This window comes from Poecilia formosa, unplaced genomic scaffold, assembly GCF_000485575.1.
Source record: "Poecilia formosa unplaced genomic scaffold, Poecilia_formosa-5.1.2 Scaffold95, whole genome shotgun sequence".
NCBI classification, from domain to species: domain Eukaryota; kingdom Metazoa; phylum Chordata; class Actinopteri; order Cyprinodontiformes; family Poeciliidae; genus Poecilia; species Poecilia formosa.
Window position 1 is genome coordinate 1,862,702 of NW_006800034.1, and position 22,539 is coordinate 1,885,240.

The following is a 22,539-nucleotide window of genomic DNA, read 5'->3' on the forward strand; positions in this document are numbered from 1 at the left end:
CTCCCTTGCATATTATGCTTCAGTGGCTGAAGCTGAACTCGGCTTTCCCCTGCAGTGAGGGCAGGAATACAACCAGCAATTAATGCTGTATACAGTGTACCAGTGTTAACAGTGTGAGGCATTCTGGTTCAACTAGCTTTGGTGCCTTGAAAAACAAACATAAAAAAAAAAGCTCCTTTTTTAGTAGGGTTGTAGCAATAAACCCAACCCATGAGACAATTCAAGAGATTTGGTCATGAGGCTAAACTCTTTTGGGGTCTGCTTCTACCAGCTCTGCAAATTTCGGACTAAAACTTGTCCATTTCTCTTCGTAAAACAAATAAAATTAAGTCTGATTGGACAGATGGCATCTCTCAACTGGATTTAGGTTTGGAGAATGTTTGGCATAATTGTGCTGCTGGAAGTCTCCGGTCTTTTGCAGCCACATTTTCTTTCCTGTTTTTAGCGACACCAGTCTTCAAATCAACTCCGACCAGTTATCCTGATGACCAATGCTTTCTTTCCCTTTAGAAAGAAACCATTTCCCTTAAGCTGCCAACACCATGCTTCACAGTGGAAATAGTGTATTCAGGGTGATAAACTTAGTATTTTACTACGCAAAGTATTGCAAATGCTGACCAAGAAATAACATTGTGTGCCATTTGACCTTAACAAAACAGCAACCTAGAAGACCACTTGAGTCTTTTAGGTTTATGGAGAGAAAGCACTGCAAAACCCCCAAATCTTTCCAAATATTTTTGGTCTACTTTCTGATGCAAATATCTTAGTATGCCTGAAAGAAGACAAAACTTTCTGACAGTATTTTTTCAACAAGACATGGCAGCTTGTTTAAAGTCAATAATTCCTTAATAATGGATGACCAAGTATTAGTTATAAGTGAAACAATCTTCCAAAAATATTTACCCATATTAGTATGGGAGAAATGTCTTGTTCCGCGGGTTATAATGTAACGTGTAATTGGAGGGTAAAAACAAATCAATGCCACACTTTCATATGTTTATTTGTGATACATTTTTAAACCACGTCATTGCTTTCGTTCCACGTGACGATTCTTGTTGGTGTATCACAAAATCTCAGTAAAATCGCGTACAATTGCATTTGTGCTCGTAACATGACAATTTAGAAGATTTGGAGCAGCTGAGTCCTGTCTGCCGCCCACAAAGGAAACCACCTTTGAGCGCTTTGGGTGAGGGAAGGGCTCCATTAACGCCACAAAAAAAAAAAAAAGACAATTACGTCACTGCTCGTCGCTTTCTTGAAAAGGAGCCACTAGAACGGTCTGGACGCTGTGCAGGAAGTAGTATCCAGAGTTCAGAATCTACTTCCTTGTGTTCTTCAAAAGAGGAGTCACAAACAGGATGTCGAGCTTAATATGCTCGACTTCACATCCTGGGCTGCGTCAATGGCCACGCTGATTGCAACTGGATAGAGCTTCATGATCCAGACGAGGAATCTTTTGGCATTTTAATATTGTGATATCTTGTGCCACAAGGCCTCATTATGCAAAAATTTTTAATTTTTAAAAATATTTTTAGGCGTGGCTAACGAGGACTGAGCTCGTAGGATAGATTGGAAAGGAGCAGCTGTGATCGGATCTGTGACCTAACAGCTCTGCAGCTTGTGCCTCATTGGTTGAATTTGGTGTACCAGGCCAGTTGGCAGGGGCGAGCGTCTCCTGCGTCTATCCTTGGGTTATTTTCTGGCCATCTGTGCCCAGTCATTAACAGGCCTTTTCACAGTCAATTGTCTTGTTTCTCTGCTCTCTTTCTGTTAGTTACATTGTACACGGCCATGAGACAGAGGGCCTCTTTTCCCCCCACCACCCCCCTTTTTTTTTTTTTTTTTTTGAAAGTAATCGGAGTAAGTTAGAAGAGGCCATTTTATTAGCAGGGGGCCAAGGAGAGCTGGTGCAGACATAGGTTAATTCAAAGTGGCATGGTGGAGGATGCATCAAGCGGTGGAGATCAAATTACAGGGCAATGCGCTCAGTAGTAAGAAAAACGAGCCAGTGGTATGCTGCAGAATGTGTGCGTGCATGCTGGGGAGTGTTTAACAGCAAAATGTATGTGTGTGTCTGGGAGACTAGAGGAGGAGAGGAAGAGGGCGCAAAGGGAGAGGAGAAGGAGGAGGAGGGGGAGGGGGTGAGGAAGGTGTCCACAGAAGGCCAACGAGGGGAGGAGAATAGAGACTAACTGGGGCAGCATGCACAAATCACCTAGACCAATTAGAGTCACTCATCTTCCCTTTTTTTACGATTTCTGATGCTTACAGTCGTCAGGGTAGGAAATAACTGTACACATCACTGCAAAGGGCGATGGCATTCAAAGAAAAAAACAACAACCCCAAAACAAAACAAAAAGGTTTGCCTGAAATGCGTTTAGCCATTCCTTCTACTCGCCTTTGTTATTGGTCTTTGTGCAATGATTTGCCTAAGGACCCAGATTTCCTAGCAACAGCCTGCCACAAAAACATTTGGCAGGAGTTCAACATTCTCTCTCCCTCTCTTCCTCTCTCTCTCGCTCGCTCTCTTTCTCTCTGTGTGTCTCTTTGTGAGAAATGGCAGTGCTGCCTCCCTGCTCTGCGTCTGCCACCAGCCCTGCTGCTGCTGCTGCTGCTGCTGCTGAAGCTGCTGCTGGATGATGAGCCAGTCTGGCTGCAAGAGAGAGAGCCCTCTAATAATTCTGTTTTCATCCAATCACACCACATCGTAGCAGGCACCTTGAGAGAGCCTCTGCCAGGAATCATCAATCACCTTCTTAACACGCATGCCCCGACAGACGCAGACACATGTGCAAGCAAATAAACGTGGTAACGCACGCACACACACACAAATACGTGTGTGCCTTTTTTTTTTTTTTTTTTTTTTTTTTTTTTGGGGGTGGGGGGGTAATTAAATTTACGGATCAAAGCGTACATGGCCGCAAAAACCACCCGGCAGCAGTTTAATACGAACGAAAATCAACAAGACACATTAATACAGTGAAAAGGTTAGCGCAGAGAGAGGGAAAAATTTACAATCCAGCTGTAAATTAGGTAAATACATCTAAGTGCTCTCGACAAGGTTAATGGAGAGAGAAGGCCTCAGTGTATGCTAGTCTAGACACGCCACACAGTATTAAGTGGGAATAGCTGTGGCAGTGTGTCTAGATAAGTACTTTACAAGTGCCAATGGGACTCTAATAAAGCGAATGATCCCCCCCTCCCTGTTTTGACAAAGAGGCCCAAGAGGGACGCTACAAACCGCATTTTAGATTCCAAGCACCGACAAACACCCATTTGTGGCCCGTCGATCCTCCCCCTCCCCCCTCACCCCACTCCCTGCCTCCCGCACCCCACCCCTTAAAATCCCACGGAAGCTTTTCCCTGTGCACAAGACTGTCGGATGTGGGCAAAACCCAACTGCCAATTTGCAGAGGATGTGCCATATTTGCTAATGTGAAGCAGAGGCTAAAAAGATGAGACCACACAAACTCGGGTGGATGGACGGGCCGAGCATAAGCGACAATTTATTTTATCTCCATTTTCTTGGCTTTTGTTTCACTGAACACTAAATTATGGGATCATAACAGCTTCTATAGCAGAGTTTGCAATGTGCCGTGTGTGGAGGGCCAGCTAATTTCCTTTATACCAAGGATTGTGTTAATGGCTTGGCTGTAATCACTGGTGACTGGTGCATCATGCAATGTATGTTTAGATATTTTTTGTAACTTAATTTAAAAACAGAATTTAAAATATTTTTATTTCCTAGCCTTTTAGAGGCAAATATGGAGTTAATATTTTAAAATGTCTTCAGTATCTTCCATTACCGATTCAGTGGGTTACTGTAGTTGCTATTACAACAGCCTGTTTATTTCCTAAAAATCGAGATTTTCTATAATGATGCCAACATTTCCCAATGAAGCATGTTCGAAAAGATAAATCGGATCAAATTGTATCCGTTATCTTTCACAGTCTTGCTCTCTCTCATTCTTTCAAAGTTTGAATGACTGATTTTGAACTGACATTTTCCAGATTCCTTAAAAAGAAAGTGACACGTCCCCTTTGAATTTGCACCGGTCTAGTCAGACACCAATGCTCATGTCACATGACTGTTTTACACAACACACATCTGGAGTGCAAATGGCAGACATTTTGTTTGCTTGTGTCGCCCGCTGATGGGAGGGCTCCCTGGGCAGTGAGCCATATCCCGCCATAACGCAAACCACCACTGGCTGTAACGCTGATTCATGCCAATAATGAAGTGCTTAAAGGCCTGGAATGCGGTGCGATTTCAGGGTTATCGTCTTGACCTGAGATGAGAGAAAAATGTTGATCTGCGGGAATTAAATATAATCCCAAACAGTGAAACATGAGCACGACGGGGCATCTTGCTCCACAAGCTCCAAGTGAAGACATTACCTCAGTAGCAGCATACATCTGTCCCCCTCAATCTGTCTGTGTGTATGTGTGTGTATGTGTGTGTCTGAGTGGAAGATTGTGTAGGCGGTGGGGGCGAAGGGGGGGTAAAGCCCAATGAACTTGCATAATCAATTTTCACACTTTGGCAGCACCTGTTGGCTTGTCTTCATGTTAAAAGAAATGAATGAATACATTTCATGTAGAACAATTTGACACTGCGCTGCAGCTTTGTGCACAAAGACGGGGGAAGGGAAAATGGAGCTGTATTGTCTCAATAGGTAACATAGCTCATTTTCCCCAACAAAGGATGAATGGATATATTGACAATGCCGAGGGCGTGCTGAGGCATTTCCTGAATAAAGCCTCTTAACATTTTGTCCTCCTCTGGCTAACAGAGTTGGGGAACAGTCACTCTGAATATAGAGGGGTCTCACTTACCGCAATATAATAGACCTTGGCTTTCTCCACCAGCTCCCAGTTGCTGTCCAAGTCCAGGTGTTTTTCCTTTTTGTAGCAGTTTGCCGCTGCCAGGTTAGCAACAAGGGACCTGCCGAGACAGACCCCATAAATCTTCTGCCTCGCTTATCATCCATCTTAATTTTGTCTCAAAAAACATCCTTAAAAAAAAACAAAAAAAACAGAAAGGCTGCAGACTTTTCTTTGTTCTTTCACCACATAAAAAGAATGATAATAGCTTCCCAGAGGGTTTGAACCAAGGTGAAATAAAGTCATGTAGATGTTTCTATTTTGCCAGGGTTTTTTTTTTTTCAAAAGCAGGCTATTTTAAGTCATCAGACATTAAAGTAGGAACAATAGGCCACCTCCAAATAATTCATTCTCTCACACCATCAGGAGAAATGGCTCGCACTTAACGAAGGTGGAGAAACAACAAAAACGCATTACTAAATGAGCACTTTAGCTGAGTAGTGGGAGATGGGAAGTGAAGCAGGTGGCCTTATCTTAACATAGCTCATTAGCCCGTCCTCGTGTTCTTCTCCTTTATGAGCGACCATCAAAACGAGAGCAGCCATCACAGCTACTTAGGGGAAAACTGTTCGGCGACCATATGACAGGAGCGCGCCGCTACAGGAAGGGGGTCCGCTCTCACATGGCACGAAGAAGCTGCTCGCCGCGGTTAGTGTCACAGAGAGGAGTAGCGGCGTCGTAAGTTGATCAGAGTGCGATGACGAAGGCTGCGATGCGACAGCGGGACTGTGTTTGACCCGGGCTGCGGTAATGGACTAGAAGGTCGGGGGCCACACAAGACAGGCAAAATGAGCGTCAATACTGGGGCAACTTAACTGCAACTGTGATTTTTACAGCCAAGCTTGCAAAACTATTGAAGGACGTGGATACTATTTTGTTGAGCAAACAGAGCTGGGTTTCCCCTAACAATTTAAGAGTTTGCTACATTCTACAATGGCATCCACATTGAAAGAGAGACTGAATTGGCTGCTGCATATCCCACTTTTTCTGTCATCTGTGCTCAAACATCTGTGTGGGTGTGTGGGGGGCAGAACCCGAAACACTAATCCTAAATGTTTACCACGCTTGGGAGCAACATTTTCAACTTGTGTTCACACAGAAATATGCGCCAAACTTAAATCATTAAGAAGCTATATAAAAACTGTTTATAAATAATCTTAGCCTAACACTTCAGCAAAACTGCTCCGTGTTGAAACACCGAGAGTAAGAGCAAAATGTGGGTTTGTTAAAAACTGTAGCTGGACGGAAACCCAAGTCACATTTAAGTAAATAAAATGAAATAAAATAAATAGTCATGAACTCTGAAAACTCAAGACTCAACTTGGATTGTAGCCCTGAGACTCAAGTTTTGTAAACAATCTTCATGTCGTGCAGTCAGAGTTGAGCATAAGCAGCTATTCCCTCTCAGTTACCTTAATGTTGACAACTCACTGGTCGTCATGGGAACATTGTGCACAGTATGGCTTTTCTCTGATGTTTCTCGTACAGTTTATCATAAGTGCCAGTGAAAGGAGTTTGTCTTTTTTGTTTAATGCTACCATCCATCAAGTATTAACAGTAAGGAAACCACAGGCTGCAGCTTTAAAAGTGACACACACATTCTCCGGTAAAGGGCGTGTTTGATTTATCAGCCAGGGGCATTTACAGACTCTGGGTTATAAATAGTTTGTTACAAGCCATTTATGTTTGCTGTAGCATCATAATGACACAAGGCGCCTTCAAATCTGAGAGTGCAATAGGCTTGTTTTGATTGGAGACCAAAATTGTAACATTTGTAACATTTTCAGTTGGTGCAGTTTGCTTTCACATTGCACTCTGTAAAATGAACTAAACCTTTGAAAACCTGTTTACCTCCCGCCCTGTAAAGGAGATGCATGAAGATTGCAACATCGATACAAAAATTGCAAACAGTTTTTTGAAATAAAAGCATTTCCTGTTTGATTCATTGAGAGATTTCGTGTCAACTTATTTCTGCGTTTTTCTTTTAATATCGAGGATGGTTATGTTGCTTTAAAGCCTTTAAGTTTTCAAAAATATAGAGGTCATGAAATAGGCATCTTGCACATGCACAAAACTTCAAATTAATCTGCTCATTGTTTTTGGTTTTAAGCTGTAAAATTTTCATTTCCAAACCATATTCACCAAAAATGTGCTAATAGGAGCTGATTTAATCAGATTAAATACATGTATTGATTCTAAACAGGAAGAAACAGCAAAATTGCTTCACTAAAAAGGTACCCATTATGACTGTTATACAATTATGTTCCTTGCCAATTATACCTAATGCTAATTAAGTAAATGTTATTCGCTATATTTTACCACTTAAAACTGTAGGTGAAAAATTGTGCATCACTCAACATAATGAACTGTAAGTATGGAAGAGAAGCTGGTTATTGTCAGTCAAAAATTAGCCAACAATCAGGGATTTGTAATCACTCCATCCTTGTGTACTATGATTAATTAAATTTGTTAGAGATACTAAGATTATTAGATAAACCATTTTTTTTTATACTCTGTAGTAGATCGGAGATCTTTGACTTGCTGATTAAACCTCTGATTGCACATCTATAAATCTAATAAATTTGCTTCTTAATGTCTAAAATTGGACTGTTCTTCATGCAACATATTCACAGACTGGAAGTTCAATTCTCAAATCTGAGAAAGACCGGAATAAGGCAGATTTTTTTTTCTTCTTAGTTTGAAGCCTTTCACTAATCAAATCTTGAGAGGTTGTGACATGTGAGCTCCCAGTCCTTCAAAGCCATCACTTTTTTCAATCCGGCCCAGTGGTCGACCTTTCTTCTGGGTTCCTGAGCTCTCTGTTAAACACCTGTAAGAAATATTACAGAGTTCGCCTCCTCGAGCACGGCACCTGACCTTTTCAGGTGTCAGAGCCCACATCAAACAAGCCCACTAAGACCATTCGCCAGAGCTGGCTCCCGGGATGGGCAGAACCCGGCTGCTGACTGACTGACAAGTGTGGTATCCGTCAGGATGAAGGGCTGCCGAGGGGGAAGAGTGTTTAGAGATGAGGGTTATTGATCGCTGCCAGGCCTATCATGAACTGCAGCCCTTAATGTTAGTGATATTTGTGTGCATGAGCATGAAAGTTTGACCTCTGCTGTCTCAGATGTGCTGCTGATGATGATGATGCAAGTGGCAGAGTCGCCAGAGACGCTAAAGCCCCGTTTTGCAGGCTGACAGGTGAGAGCTGGGGTAGCCCAGGAATCTCTAACACGTTGCTACTGTCAGGCTGTAGATGGATGACAACCCACTGGGGTGGCAGAGACTGAGTGGGGCCCAAGAAAAACAAGCTCAAGCTGTTCATTTTTACCCCTCTGATGTGGGGAGCTAAGACCTGAGAAAGAAGAGGCTCTGTCAAATCGCAGATAAAGTGCGGTTTCCAGGTCAAAGGTCCCAAACAGGAGGCTAACCTATTATCTCCGGTTATGCAAGCTGCACAGGTTCCAGTCGGCTCCTCGGTCTGCTCATAGTAATGGGCATCGACATGAGCTTCCTCTGCCTTCTTCTTCAGGATCTTGCCGAAGTCGTCCTTCCCGATGCACCCAAAGAAGGTAGCCACCTTATGCGGTTTCTGGAGCATCCACTAGAAAAGAAAAAAAAAAAAAGATGAGAGAAAAAACAGTAAAGAGAAGAGCTCAGTTTACAAATACAAGTCTGTTTGGAGGGTCAAGTTCAGCTAAGGCAGATGGCACGCAAACTGTAGCTTCACAGCAAACATACTGCCTGTGATATATGAGAGCTGCGAGCTGTCGTAAACAACCCAAAAGCAATCCTGCTGCACACAGAGAGACTATTCTCATCCAAGCACTCCTCCTTCCACCCGGTGCGCTAAAAACAGTCTCATCTCCTTATTTACACAAACCCAATAATTTAAGGCTTCAACCTTCTTCTACAAACACAGACTGTGTGTGAGGCTGTGCTCGCTGAACTGCTGTTTTTTTTTGTGTTTTTTTTTCTGGTCCCGATCGTGTTGATGTACTCGGTGACTTTTACCTGACTGGGCTGCTCGGATTCTACAGAGCTCAGGTTTAACCTCCAAAGATTTATTGACGTGCAGTACGTGCTGCTGTTTGCGTATTTTATTGCAGCCTCCTGCTTTGTTGCTGACGGAGGGCCCCTTGTGAATGAGATGTTGCTGCTTTCGGAGATGACCTGTATATGTGTGAAATTAATCATTTCATGCCACCAAACCTGCATCCTGTGGTGGGAGAAAGCTGCGTTTTCATCATTCGTCCTCATGTCCTTTTGTTATTTTACACATCCACCCACCTGCCCTGCGGGGAAATAATTGAAATTTTTTAAAAGGATATATAAAGGGAAAAAAAGCTAAACTATCCTGGAGGGTATATATTAATGCTATTTTAAGAATTTTGGAGTTTATACATATCATATTTTACAATTTTACTCCACTTTAAATTTTACTCATAACATTTTCGAGCAGGCGTTTATTGTTTTAAGTAATTTTATTCTTAAAATTGAAAGTGTTGTTTTTCTTTCGTATATTTTAAAAGTATATTTCATCTTCTGTGAAAGTTGTTGAAATATGTCAATCTGTTATAATTTCAATTTATTCTAATACCTTATTTCATTTATAAATTTGGTTAGCAAACTCTGTTGTACAGATCTTTATTTACATGTCTTACACTGCTATTTTTAACTATTATTTAGTTTAATTCTTAGTTGCTAAGCAAGTTGTTCCATGCATGTTAATTTCATTACTGTATTTCATCATTTTATTTTTAAAGTTACTATGCAAATGATGATCCACGTATGTTTAATTAGCAAGTGTTGTTTTGCATGTTTCATTTTGTATCGTTTTGTTTTTTTCATTTAATTTCCTCTAAAAGTCGCTCAATTATATTGCTCTACTTTTCCAACTGCTGCAAGTAAAACAAACATACTAATATTCTTAAATTATATTTTTAATAACTTGAATATAAGAGACAACGAACAAAGAAATGCAGAGAAAACATAAATAGGAAATGATATATATATATTTTTAAAAGCTATCTCCTCGTATAAAAACCACAGTTCAGTACAGTAGCATGTTTTGCCTCTGTGTTGCATTAGTAATTGTTTTAAAAGCACAATGCACATGCTTGGAAACTAATAAATCTAAGTGCTGTAGTTTTAAAGATGAAATGTTTTCAAACTGATTGGATATCAGCATAATAGAACGACAGAGATTCTTTTGCTACTTTTTATTTATTCATAATGGATTAAATTTTCCCAACAAGGGAAAGGTTTTTTAATGTATACACTACTGGGTAACTAATCATAACTAATGGAAGCGTTGCTTATAGTGCTGTGGAAGTAAGAGGGTTGATGACGACACTTTATTCTGAAAACTTTGAAAAGTAAATATCGTTTTCTTCCCTGTCACAATTATGAGCCAAGTTGTGAAATCTAAAATATACTGTGGTTTGTGGTTTTTAAGGGCGGCGAAAAACTTTGCAAAGAAATAAATGCTGGCCAAGAGCTTGCACAAATGTTAATAAATTCCCAGCAATCACAAATTTTAAATTCTGCTCTGATGGCAGGCTGGATTATCCCTCTCCTTTTTATGCTCAAGAACACAGCATTCATGACTTTCTATTAAAAAAAAAAAAAAAAGATTTTTCAAGTCTTAATGAGAGAGGCAGTGAGTCGTAATCTTGTTCATACTTTTTTTATTTTTTAGAAAATTATTTTAACTTGAGCTGCGGTCCTACACCAATGCAGGTTTCTGCTGTATTGACCTGTGGTGTGTTACAGTCAATACTGGTTTCCAGCTCCTTATTCTGGAGGGTGTTCAATGTTAATATAAAGCACAGATCAGTGAGCCACTACATTGTCAGCTTCTGAAAATGAAACTGTCTCAGTTACTCCACTGTACGGTGCTCTGCGAAAGTATTCATACCCTTCTGGCGTCTCCACATTTGCCATGTTACGACCACCAACCTGGGCGTAATTTAAGAGGAGTTAATGAGACGGACCAAAACAAAGCAGCACATAATTGTGAAGTGGAAACACGTTTTCAAACTTTTGTTCCCAAATAAATATCTGAAAACACTTTAATATCACTAAATAAAATGTAGTGCACAAATTGGCTTAAAAAGATTGAGTCCACGTGTGTGTTATTTAATCTCAGTATAAATCCAGCTGTTGTGTGAAGGCCTCCGAGGTTTGTTGGGCAGCATTAGAGAGCAAACGGCATCATTAAGAAAACTCCAGAAACACAGCAGACAGGTCAGGGAGAAAGTTGTGGAGGGTTAGATAGGACAATACACCCCAAATACCCAGTTTAATGCAATAAATGCAATAAACAATGGTTCTGCAAACTATTGTGGGACTGAATACAAATGCATGCCACACTTTTTAGACTTTTACATATAAAAACAAAAAAATAAAATGCATGTACAATTAACTTGCCATCACTTTGCATTGATCTATTACATAAAATCCTAACAAAACATCAGAATTTGTAGCTGTAGCGTGACAAAATGTGGACGATTAAAAGGTGCGGGTACTTTTGCAAAGTACTGAAGTTGTTTTTTTTGTTTAATTGATGCATGCTACTTTTATGTGGTAATGGCTCAAGACCCTCTTCTCGCTGTTTTACAACACAGAATGGAGTCCAGCTTACGTTGACAATAAATTCCCCAAATTATTTGCAGCTTAACACCAGGAGTTGTTACTCCTTTAACACAGAAGTATTTGACCACACACAGTCATTCAGAGATTAATCATCCCCTCACTATATTTACTTCCTAAACTCCCACTGGATGCACTTTCAAAGCCCAGTCCTGTCACTGCCCTGCTGCCAAGCAGCCTAATTAACCAAGAAATGCAATGGGAAATTTTTTTTGGATCGTCCTGCAAGCATTAAAAAAAAGGTAGAAAAAAAATTGTGGGCATATATTTATTTGTGCTTTTTTTCAGAGTTTTGTCATATTTTATATCATATTTTAACTTATTTCATTTATTTAGCAATTCCCAACTTTCTTCCATAGCAACAACAAAGCTGCACCCTTCATTGCCCACATGTCCAGATGTGTACCTGTGTGTGAAAGAGTTTACACAAGAGACAACCCTAAAAATACACCTTTGCTAATTTAACTGTTTACAGACTTAAAGGGAAAGTTCAGATTTTATCAAATTAGTAAGCCTGTCTGTAGTAGACAGATGTCAAATGTGAAGAGTTTTTAGAAATTGTAAAAAAAATCTTCAGATCATCTGTTCCAGATGGAGACAGACATCTTTAAAATGCCTCTATGACAGAGCTGTGTTCCCAAACAAACTGCTGTAAAGCGCCACAATGACTCCAGGCATTACCAATTGTGATCATGAAGTGGCTGGAGAAACTAGTGCTGAAACACATCAAGGCTGCACTCCCACCCACACTGGACCCTCACCCACAGATCAACAGAGGATGCCGTCTCACCACCCTCCACACTGTTCCGTTATGCCTGGAACAACCAGGGACATATGCATGTGCATAAATTAAAGCTGTAATTTATGGATTACAGCTTTAAAATTAACACTATTCTGCCAAGCAGGTTGCTTCACGAGATTTCACAAGATGTCTGACCTCGGCCTCCAGCACAATATCTGCCTTCGGATGCAGGGCTTTCCAACAAACCGAATGCAGTCTGTCAAGACCCCACCAGTGCTGCTCACTGTTTCTCAGCACAGGAGCCCCACAAGGCTGCGTCCTGAGTCTCTGTTTTTCTACTCCCTCTAGACGCAGGGATGCATGTCCACCCACGATACCACCAGCGTCATTAAGTCAACAAATAACGCAACTGTGGTCAGCCTGCGGAGATGAGTCAGAGTGCAGAGCGGAGATGTAGAGGTTGGCTGACTGGTTGTACAGATAAAAATGTTACTTTAAACACTGAGAAAACAAAGGAAATCATCAATGACTCAGGGAAGAACAAGGTGGCTCACCAATAACTGGAATGAGACACAGAGAGGGTGTCACAGCACAACTTCAGAGAAATTCCCTGGAAGGCACAACAACGGCTACACTTCCTGAAGGCTCTCAGTGAGATCAACCAGCCATAACGTCCTCCAACCACTGATCCACTGACAGAGTTCTGATCAACCTGATGTGGTTCAGCAGAAGCTCTGCAGCCAACAGAAAGGCCCTGCAGAGAGCGATCAAAACCGCGCAGGAAATAATCACCTGCCTGACTTGGACAATATCTTCACCTCTGAATCTGAATCTTGAGGCTGGTGAGAGGCTAAAAACTAGTCAGACGGGGGCTCATGTACAGATTTTTGGAGTTTGAAATAATTCAAAGGTTAAATGATTATATCTGTGGAATATACCTGTATAAAAGTGGAGACTGCATGTCTGTAATTTCAGTGTTTTCTCAGCTGAACAATGGCCGTGTCAACCAATCAAGCCATCAAACTTTGCATGGTAACAGATGTTGGTCTGATGAGAAAATAGTTACAAACTTAAGAGTTTCCAGAAAGAAAACATTTTCAACTTGTTTTTGAGAGATGTGACTATATATAAGAGGATTTTATGGCACAAGTGGTTTCTACTCAACAGCAGCTGAACAGGAAGAGCGGCTGAGAGAGAGAGAGGGAACGGGAGGAGACGCAACAAAGGGCTGGGAATCAAACTGGTAACAACTCCAAAACATAACATGTTTATCCCTCAAAAAATCCCATCTGTTTATAATGTCCTTTCAGATCATGTTGCAAATCTGTGCAAAAAAAAACAAAAAAACACCCAAGTGAAACCCACTCATCGTCAAACTTTATCAGTATTGTTGCTAACCGTTTGACACTGAGACTTTTACTTTAACTACTGGTGTACTTAGGATGTGCTAAATCTGATTATTGGTTCTTCTTATGTGCTAAATCTGATTATTGGTACATGTCTGCAAGGAAAATAGCTTTAATCAAAATTGTGTCTGATCCAGGTGAGGTAATGTCACACCAACATAAACAGGTCAAGGATAAAGTTTTAGAGACGTTGGAAGCAGAGTTAGGTTGTAACACAACATCCCAAGCTTCAAATCTGGCCTTTAAAGAACAACAGAAGAAAGCCACAAGCCAGGCAGCAGACACAGCAAAAATCTGGGAGAAATTGCTCTGCTTAGAAGAAAATGAAATTGAACTTTGTGGCCAACATGCAAAACATAATGTGTGAAGAAAAACTGCCCATTGCCCACACTGTCCCCACAAATGATGGTGGCAGTACTATGCTGTAGAGATCCTTTTCTTTAATAGGCCCCAACTGGTCAGAGTTGATGGACAGATAAACTGGCATAAAAAACAGTTAGAAGCTGAAAATGAGTTGCGAGTAAAGTGAAAGTTCACATCCCAGCAGAACAGCAACAGTTTAAAGCATATTCAAGGATTCAAATGGTCCAGTCAAAGTCCAAACTTGAACGTAATAAAGAATATGATTTGAAAACTGATGTTCCCAGATGCTCTCCGTCTGATATGATGGACTCTGAGTTATTCTGCAAGGAGGAATAGGGAAATATCCCAGCCTCTATAATTACAGTTTTTGGTGTAATTGCACCAAAACGTGGTTGACTCAGGGGGATGAATATATTAGGCACAACACTTTTCAGACTTTCATTTATAAAACCTTTCATTTTCCTTCCACTTCCTAATTATCCACCACTTTGTGTCAGTCTAGCACATAAAGTCCCAACACTGAGATCTGTGGTTGTAACGTGACAAGACGTGGAAAAGGTTCCAATGGTGTGAATAACTTTGCAAGGTGCTATAGGTGTGAAAACAGAGTTTATTTATAGGTTGGATATTGCTCGCTAACTTCACTCCATTAATAATAAGCTGCGGTTTTAATAGTCTGGCTGTGATGCTATTTTCCCCTCCGATGTTCCTTTCTGTATCGTTGTCTCTGAGCAGCCTGACCACGTGGCATTTTGAGTCATGATTCAGTCATTCAACCATGTCTCCAACTCTCCACCTGGTTGCAGCACACAAAACACACAAACATGTACACATGTGTGCAAATCCAAGCTTGTCTCCCCCTAACCTCTTGCTGCAGGCACCTCACACTTATCAAGGTCACTGGCTCGGGTACACGTCAAGTCCAATCTGATTTTCCCTTCGCAGTGATGAGCTCCGAATCCAAGGTTAGGAGCTGCAGGCTGTAAATAATGACAGCGCGGCCCCTCCATTTGCAGGCCTCTCAGGTGGGAATAGAGAGGGCCACTGAGGGCCCTCGGTCCCTCTGTGATGACAGCATGGTGAATCACACCAACCACCGACCTCACAGCCGCCACCCCACCCCTCCTCTCCACATCTGAACTCTCATACCTCCTCCACCTTCTCTCTCTCACTGACAAGCGGCTGTACTCTCCCTGCCAGCTCTGCTTGTCATTTTACAGGGTCATTAGCAGACACACACACACACACACACACACACATGCACACACACACAAACAAGTGAATACACAGTGCACCCACGCAGAGAAGTGACTGACACACACACACGCAGAGAAATCCTCTCTTGCATCAAATCTCTCTGCCTTCACATGAAAAAAAAAAAGACAAGCCACCCCTGCTTTTCGCCAGAAGCTGCTCTCCTACTCCAATAAACACAAAGCGGCAATAGATAAGAAGAAAATGTCTTCATTACGAGCGTGTAAAAAAAAAAAAAGTATCTCACACTTATTTCAGCTCCCCCTCTGCGGCGAACAGGACTGGGGGGGATGCATGAATTCATTTCCATTCCCCGGCACCCTGCAGACAGTCCCCCTCTTCCCACTCCCAGATCATGTGAGATAATACCTCCATTATGACAAAAGCACTATCCGTGGGGTCGTGGAGAGGTCAACCAACCCTGTGCTGGGTATTCATGCTTAGTCACATCCCAATTATATTCTGGTGGCAGAGGCAGAAATTGGCAAATGTACATCAAGGCGCTTCATTACTGAGGGGCCGCTCCAGTGAAATTAAGCAGCAGATGAGACAGAGTGAGATTTGCCCCCAGGCGACGTGTTCGAGAGGAGGACAGGAAGAAAGAGGAGAAGCTTTTTTTCTTTCCTGAAGGTGCTTCCAGCTTCTATCCTGCACGAGCAGCTCATGTATATTTACTTAACAAGGAAGAACGCTGCTCCCCGGAGATTAATAAACTCCCACGGTACACCACAGCGATACATCTCTAGGTACATTTAGATATAGAGAGGAAACTTAATACAAACAAGAGCAAAAATAATCCCTGAAAAGCAGAGGGTAGGATGCAGCACACGCTCGCTGCAGGCGAAGTGAAGATAAGTATGCATTAAAGGCACAGTTCAGGATTTTTCTGAAGTGAGTTTTTGATCACACTAGAGTGGAATGAGATATTTTAAACACCACAATATTTTTTCATTAACATGAAATCAACCTAGCGCAGCGCTATCTAGTTTCTGCCATTATGCCACTTTGTTTGTTGAAATGAATGTAAGCTTTCAGTTTGAGGGTAAATGCTTCAAGCTTGACATCCTGGGAAGTGAATCTTGAGCACACATTAGCAAAGTGTGTTAACAGTAAGTAGTTAGACAGTAATCTAGGCTCTCTGCAGGAAAAAGAATCACTGACGGACGACATTGCAGTTTGTAAATACTGCAAAAATACCAAAACTGGCTAGATGTTAGCCGCTAACACCAATACATGCACTGTCTCATTATGAGCTGGATGCATCATTACACCTCCAGTTAAAAGATCATATGCAGTTAATATCTTACCTGCCTCTCTTGAGGCCTTCATTTAATATAAATCCAGATTAGCTGGACCCACAGGCTGAAGCTAACGACTTGTGCTAACATGGTTTTATAAACCATTAAAATGTTATGTTTTTATTGGATGATTAATTAAACTGAAGCTGGGGTAATTATTTATGATTATTTCTGTTTACACAGTAAGGAGAGGTACAGTGACTGTAGAAAGCATTCACCCTCTTGGAAGTCTTACCGTTTTCTTGCTTTTATAAATCTAGCATGATCGACGAAACGTGGCTTTCTGACTAAAACAAAACAGAAAATATTTAATAACAAAACAAGAACTGATTTCTACTCAATGAAATAAACATGCGACATGAAATAAGTCGATGTCTAGATGCAGCTATGTCTGCAGTCACAGCACAGAGTCTGTGTGACTAGGTCAGAATCAGGGTTGCACTTATCAACACAAAGCTGTTAAAGCTCTGTCAGGTTGCACAGGGATCATCTGTGAATAGCCCTTTTCAAATTCAGTCTCTATTGGACCAAAGTCTGGACTTTGACTGGGCCACTCAACAATTTCCACCTTGTTATCTTTAAAGCATTTCTGTGTAGCTTTAGCTGGATGCTTCAGTTTGTTGCCTTGCTGTAAATGCTCTCAAAAGTCATAGTGGAGATAATACAGTCATTCTGACTAGGACTGTTTTGCAAAAGAGATTATTAGTCTAAACTGGATTAAAGATGAAGGTTAATAATAATGCTAACTAGCACCAAATGACTGGACCTCTGTTAAACTAGGTCAGTAAAAAATATATTGATCATGATTAATTTGTAAAAATAAATAAAAGCACATAACATACATTTTTAAATGCATTGTATGCAGTGACATCAGTAATTTGTGATTCGTCCCGCTGTGTCTTTGTTAATGTCAAGGTAATATATGAATGACGTCGAGCTTCGCTCAGTTACTCTGAAATATTATTAAATAAATGTTTTCCATTATTAACATTATACCATTATATGTCAGTCATCTTAGTTTAAACTCCTCTATGCTTTAAATCTTAAGTTATTTATGGTTCAAATGCAAAAAATATCAACAAACAGTCAAGGCAGATCCTTCACACATTTTAAATTTGAAAGAAATAAAGATCACTGCTGTGAAGGTCTATGTTTCCTAGGCAACCAAAATGCAGTCTTTCATAATTTAAAGTCTTAAAATGTTTTCAACTTCTAGTGACCTTAGGGGGACTTTAATTCTGTTTCTGAATGTAGCTGCTCAGCAAAATCACCAATTATGTTTCTAGAACATCCAGGCTGTAATCCCAACTGGAGAGTCATTAGCTTCTCTTGCTGTAAGAGTCAATAAAAGAAAACAAAAACACCTTTAAAGTTTGTTACAGTATGAATTCGGCCCTTTAGATATCAACCCACCAAACCGTCAAGTTTGGTGGGTTGCACATTTACCGTTACATTTTGCTAGCCTTAGAAGTGCCTAAATGCCGCCGACTCTCACATTCTCCACAAAAAGCTAGCCTGCAGGCCAACAGATAGCTATTAATTATGACATCTCATGGTTGCAAGGAGCCCCTCTTGGGGACCTGACCCAGACCTGCACTTCAACATCCAGCAGCTGCCACTCTTCACTTGCGGAGGCAGCCGCTTCACGTGGCGGCTTCCAGGAGGGCAATTACACAGCCCGGATGAGATGAGGCAGCTGAATGTTTGGGACTTGAGTGCTCAGACTGCCATTAGCACTATAAGCTATTACATTCCCTCCTCTCCTTTTCTACTCCTCTCCCTGCTCACTAGCTTCTGTATATTGATGATGTGGTAATGGGACCTCTAGTTAGATATTCCCCCTGTAAAAACAATGTCTTGTTTCTAGTCTCTCCCTGAGGGGTCAATGAATTCTCCCGGAGTCGCTGGGAATCATTTCTGCTCTATTAATGATGCAATCGCAATGCAATTCAGATCCACTGAAGACACAGCCACAGTGGGCTCCTTGCAGGGTAGCTGACAGATGATGCCTGGTGTTATCCTGCAGCTCGAAAAACAAAAGCAGCACATCTGCACATCACAGAAGAAGCTGGCTGGCCGTCACTCTTCATCAACTCTTCACAAGGCTCCGTTCATCCACATGTACAGGTAGGTACATCTCCAAAAATTTGAATACTGTGAAAAAGTTCAGTGGTTTTTGTCACTCAATTCAGAAAGTGAAACTCATATTATGGAGATTATTCGGTTATTATTATTATAATCCCTTATAAAACTGGTAAAAGATAAAAACGTTTGGTGTCGCATCGTTATCAGCTAAAGCACCTGAAAATTATTTTAATACTAGATGAGATCAAGAAAACGGGATCATTTAAACTGAAATGTTAGGGTTCAGGAAAGTATTTTCCTTCCCATGCAAACAATATGTGGTCTGTCTGTTTAACCCCGATCCTAAAAAGGTCCATCATCGTAGGTTCCTTCATCAAAATCCAAACCTCCATTTATTTGTTAATCCTGGGTATAAAGGGAGAAACCATCAATGATGAGTGAGGAGAAACCCATTCTCCCTTTACGTGCTTGCAGCATCCTTGTTTCTGTATGGCAAATAAAGTTTTTCTTGTCATACAGAATGACAGGAGACAAGACAGTGTCACCACAGACCTCATCATTCATATATGGTGTCTTCCTGGCTCAAAAGACTTTCTGCTTGGGAAAAGTGCATTTAAAATGACTCATCTCATTTGAAAAAAAGATGAAAAATGGTCAATTGTGAATTATTTATTTCATACTTTCAAAATTTGTAGGTCTCTGGCTCTAATATATGATGTCATGTGCACTTTAAGTTTCTCTGCTTCCCCAGCTTGCACTTCTTCAGCTGGTTTCCCCCAGACAATGGCCATTTCTAATGACGGTCACATTAATTATAGGCTTATCAACCTTCGCTAAAATTCAACAGGGCTATTAATGGCTACAAGGAGAGGGAGAGGGTAAGGGCACTTTATGTTGAGTTCGACTTCTCTTTTAGAGTCAGTTGTTAGTAGCTGAAATGAGTGTTTCTCTTGACTGTGCAGTTAAAACAACCAGCCAACATCTGCCCATCAGGGCCTGTCATCGCAGGCACTTTTATATAAAACACTGCTGGAGCACTGCGAGTGCTGACATTGATGAGATCTGGCAGCTTCCATTAAATCACTCTTTCCTGTAAAGTGGCTTCCATCAAAGCAACCGGCTGAGATTTTTCACTCAATCAAGTAACACACAAGCTACCACCTCCTCCCCCCACCCCCCACCGCCACCTCAACTCCTCCATGTCCTCTCAGGAGCTAGAGTCTTCTGGTCAATAACTCCAATCAGTTCAATTTCATGCACAGTTAGTCATGTTAGGGTTCTAGGGCACCACTCGCATCATGGTTGCAGATGTTGTTGTTGCAGTTGTTGCTTGTATTTTGTTTTGGTTTTTTTTTGCCCCGCTACCCCCAGAGAGATGATAAGTGGGACGAGATCCTGCACTGTGGTAAAAGTGGAGACTAGCCAAGGCTAGCGTGGTTGTTTTAACTCTGCCTCGACACAGCAGGCCCTTTGCCAAACCATTAAAAGTCGCCGTGCTCTGCTCCGGTGACACAGCTAAAAGAATAGAGAGTGGGTGAGAGGGAGAGCTGTAAATGATCAACAAGATAGCTGATTATCAGTCAAAGGCATGGATAAGCTCACTCGCTCTCTCTTCAGTAATTTCCCCTTTTCAGATCAGTCAACCAGACCCTTAGGTCTGCAATCAAGACTCAAAGAGAGAGCGTGATGGAAGACCAGCCCAATTTCGGCTTCAAACATCCAGATCCTGGTGGTCTTCTGTTGAGAGCCTTTGCTCCGTCCCTTTCCTACACACCAGAGTGGTGGGGAGGCTTGTGTACCACTGCTCAGTTCTTTGGTAATGGGTGTTTCACAGTTGTCATACGGCTTCAAGCTCCTGGCTGCGAGTCAACTTAAAGCTGACTGATAGTCAACTGATGCAATCTGTGCAAGAATTTCCACACTCGCACATTTCCTATTATTTTGGCACTACTGGTGCGGCATCAGAAGTATAAGACGAGAGACTGAGCACATAAAAAAAAAATCTAATTAATTAGGAGAGTCGTTTTTTAAAATGGTAATTCAATATGAGCTATGGGTGTAACAAGATCTTGTATTAAAATTTGGCTTTTAAATCATCTGTGTGGCAGAATTTTTAGTGCTTGATAAAAAAAAATAAAAAGAAAGGCCAGAATTACAAAATATTAATGATTTGGGAACATTGTGAGAATACTTAACCGTTAGTGCCTTGCAACACTTTGAATGGCGTTTGATTTTGAGATTCCTGACAGTAATGAAGGTCTATTTCACAGTTTATTAATGAGTCTGGACTGCATTTAATTGACTGAGTGACAGACGAGATAAAAATGGTTTGTAAGCACTGTAAAAATGCGTGAACTGGTTTCAAGCTCTGTATCACAGACAAATAAGTGTATTACCCGAAAATCATGGCAATTACTTTAAACTGACAAAGTTAGTTGTTCATTAAAGGTCCTACATATAAGTAGTTGAAAGGGGTTTAGCAGTAGAGCGGCTGTATGCTCCTTCTGCTCCAGGAAATAGGCAATAACTCAATTAATCGCATGATAAATTAAAACGAGCTTGATCAATTTAAATTTGGCTGACAATTTTCAGTTGAGTGCTTGCTCGTTTACTGGATGACAAAACGCTTCATTCTGGTGTACTTGGTTATTTCTTCCCTTCTAGTTTCCTTAGTAATGGGTTCAACACACACAGAGCGATAAGCAGCAGAGAAAAACGTCAGTTCAGCGACGTCAGCGACAAAAGCTGAACAATTTTCAACTTTCTTGTGTCACGTCACAAGCGCGCGTCTGCACGTCTGCGTGTACAACCTGGAAATTTCAAATGCGAAGAGGGAATGACCTCCTCATGGTCTCCTACCACAGAGCGTAGCATCAAAGTCCAGTACAGAGAAGCGAAACAGGCAAACGCTGGTTTAAAAGTCGAATGCGAAAGCTACAGTCTGGAAGTGCTTTAAATTCAAACCGAATGCTCGTGGTGAAACACCTCTGCAAACCCGTATGTTGCAGCTGTTGTAAAGCGGAAGCAGCTAAACACGGTAATTCAACAGACATGTATCTGCATGTAAAACTTAATCATCAGATGTAGTTTTCAAAATGCAAAATGGCACAGTGACCTTTTTGCCTCATCGTTGAAGAGAAGCTGCCCTTTAATCTAATTGAAAAGCCATAATTTCAAGAAACGTTGCAAACATTTGACATCCAGTACACAGTGGTAAGTTGACGCTTTGTTTTTCTCACAAAAGTCCTAACTGGCGGAGTTGCCTGATTTCCCTGTCAGGAGTCTGATGATTAATATATTTTAAAGGGCAAGTTTGTTTACAGAAACTTCATAATCCATTTTATTTGTTTTTGGGTTGCTTAATTATTTGGATATTTAAAATGTCTTCCAGTTCCAGAGTTAAATGTTCTTTAGAAATTAGCTTACTGCTCTTTGACAGTGTGCACTTGCATTACCATGCCATTTGTATGCTATTAGTCTCTACTGGTGTCAAAATGACAATGTTCTCGTTTATCACAATAATTTACGGGACAATTTATCGCCCAGCAAAGTTTGTTATTGTGACGAGTCTACCGGGATTCCCCCAGACTGAGATGGAAAAGTGTCACCGAGAGAAGATGAGAATGCCTGTGGTTGCATCTTCAACCTGCTGCCTCTTCGGCCCAAGCGTGGTCAAGGCCCGGCTATTAAAAGACCTTTGTACTCATCACTCCTTTCAAGGCCACGCTATTATAAAACAAACCTTGGCAACAAGCTGCAAAGTGTAATGTCTGTTGGTAAAATAAACAACTTGCTGAGGCAGATAACCTGGTCCATTAACCTCTACCATCAGTGCACCAGGCACCCAACT

General features: G+C 41.2%; 2 protein-coding genes across 6 annotated transcripts in view; both read right to left on the reverse strand.

Moving 5' to 3' along the window:
* Positions 1 to 22,539, reverse strand: part of LOC107836893 (histone acetyltransferase KAT6B-like) — a 151,485-nt gene that overhangs the window by 102,750 nt on the left and 26,196 nt on the right. The window lies entirely within an intron of this gene.
* The window catches only part of adkb (adenosine kinase b), a 163,622-nt gene that overhangs the window by 89,325 nt on the left and 51,758 nt on the right, over positions 1 to 22,539 (reverse strand). For all 5 annotated transcript variants that reach the window (XR_001662864.1, XM_016674412.1, XM_007558355.2 and 2 more), the window contains 2 exons: positions 8,319 to 8,491; positions 4,837 to 4,945 (listed from right to left, as the gene is read on the reverse strand). Coding sequence is in view for 4 of the 5 variants with exons in the window: in XM_016674412.1 (XP_016529898.1) it covers positions 4,837 to 4,945; positions 8,319 to 8,491 (282 nt within the window). In the remaining variant the exon portion in view is untranslated. The remainder of the gene's footprint in view (positions 1 to 4,836; positions 4,946 to 8,318; positions 8,492 to 22,539) is intronic.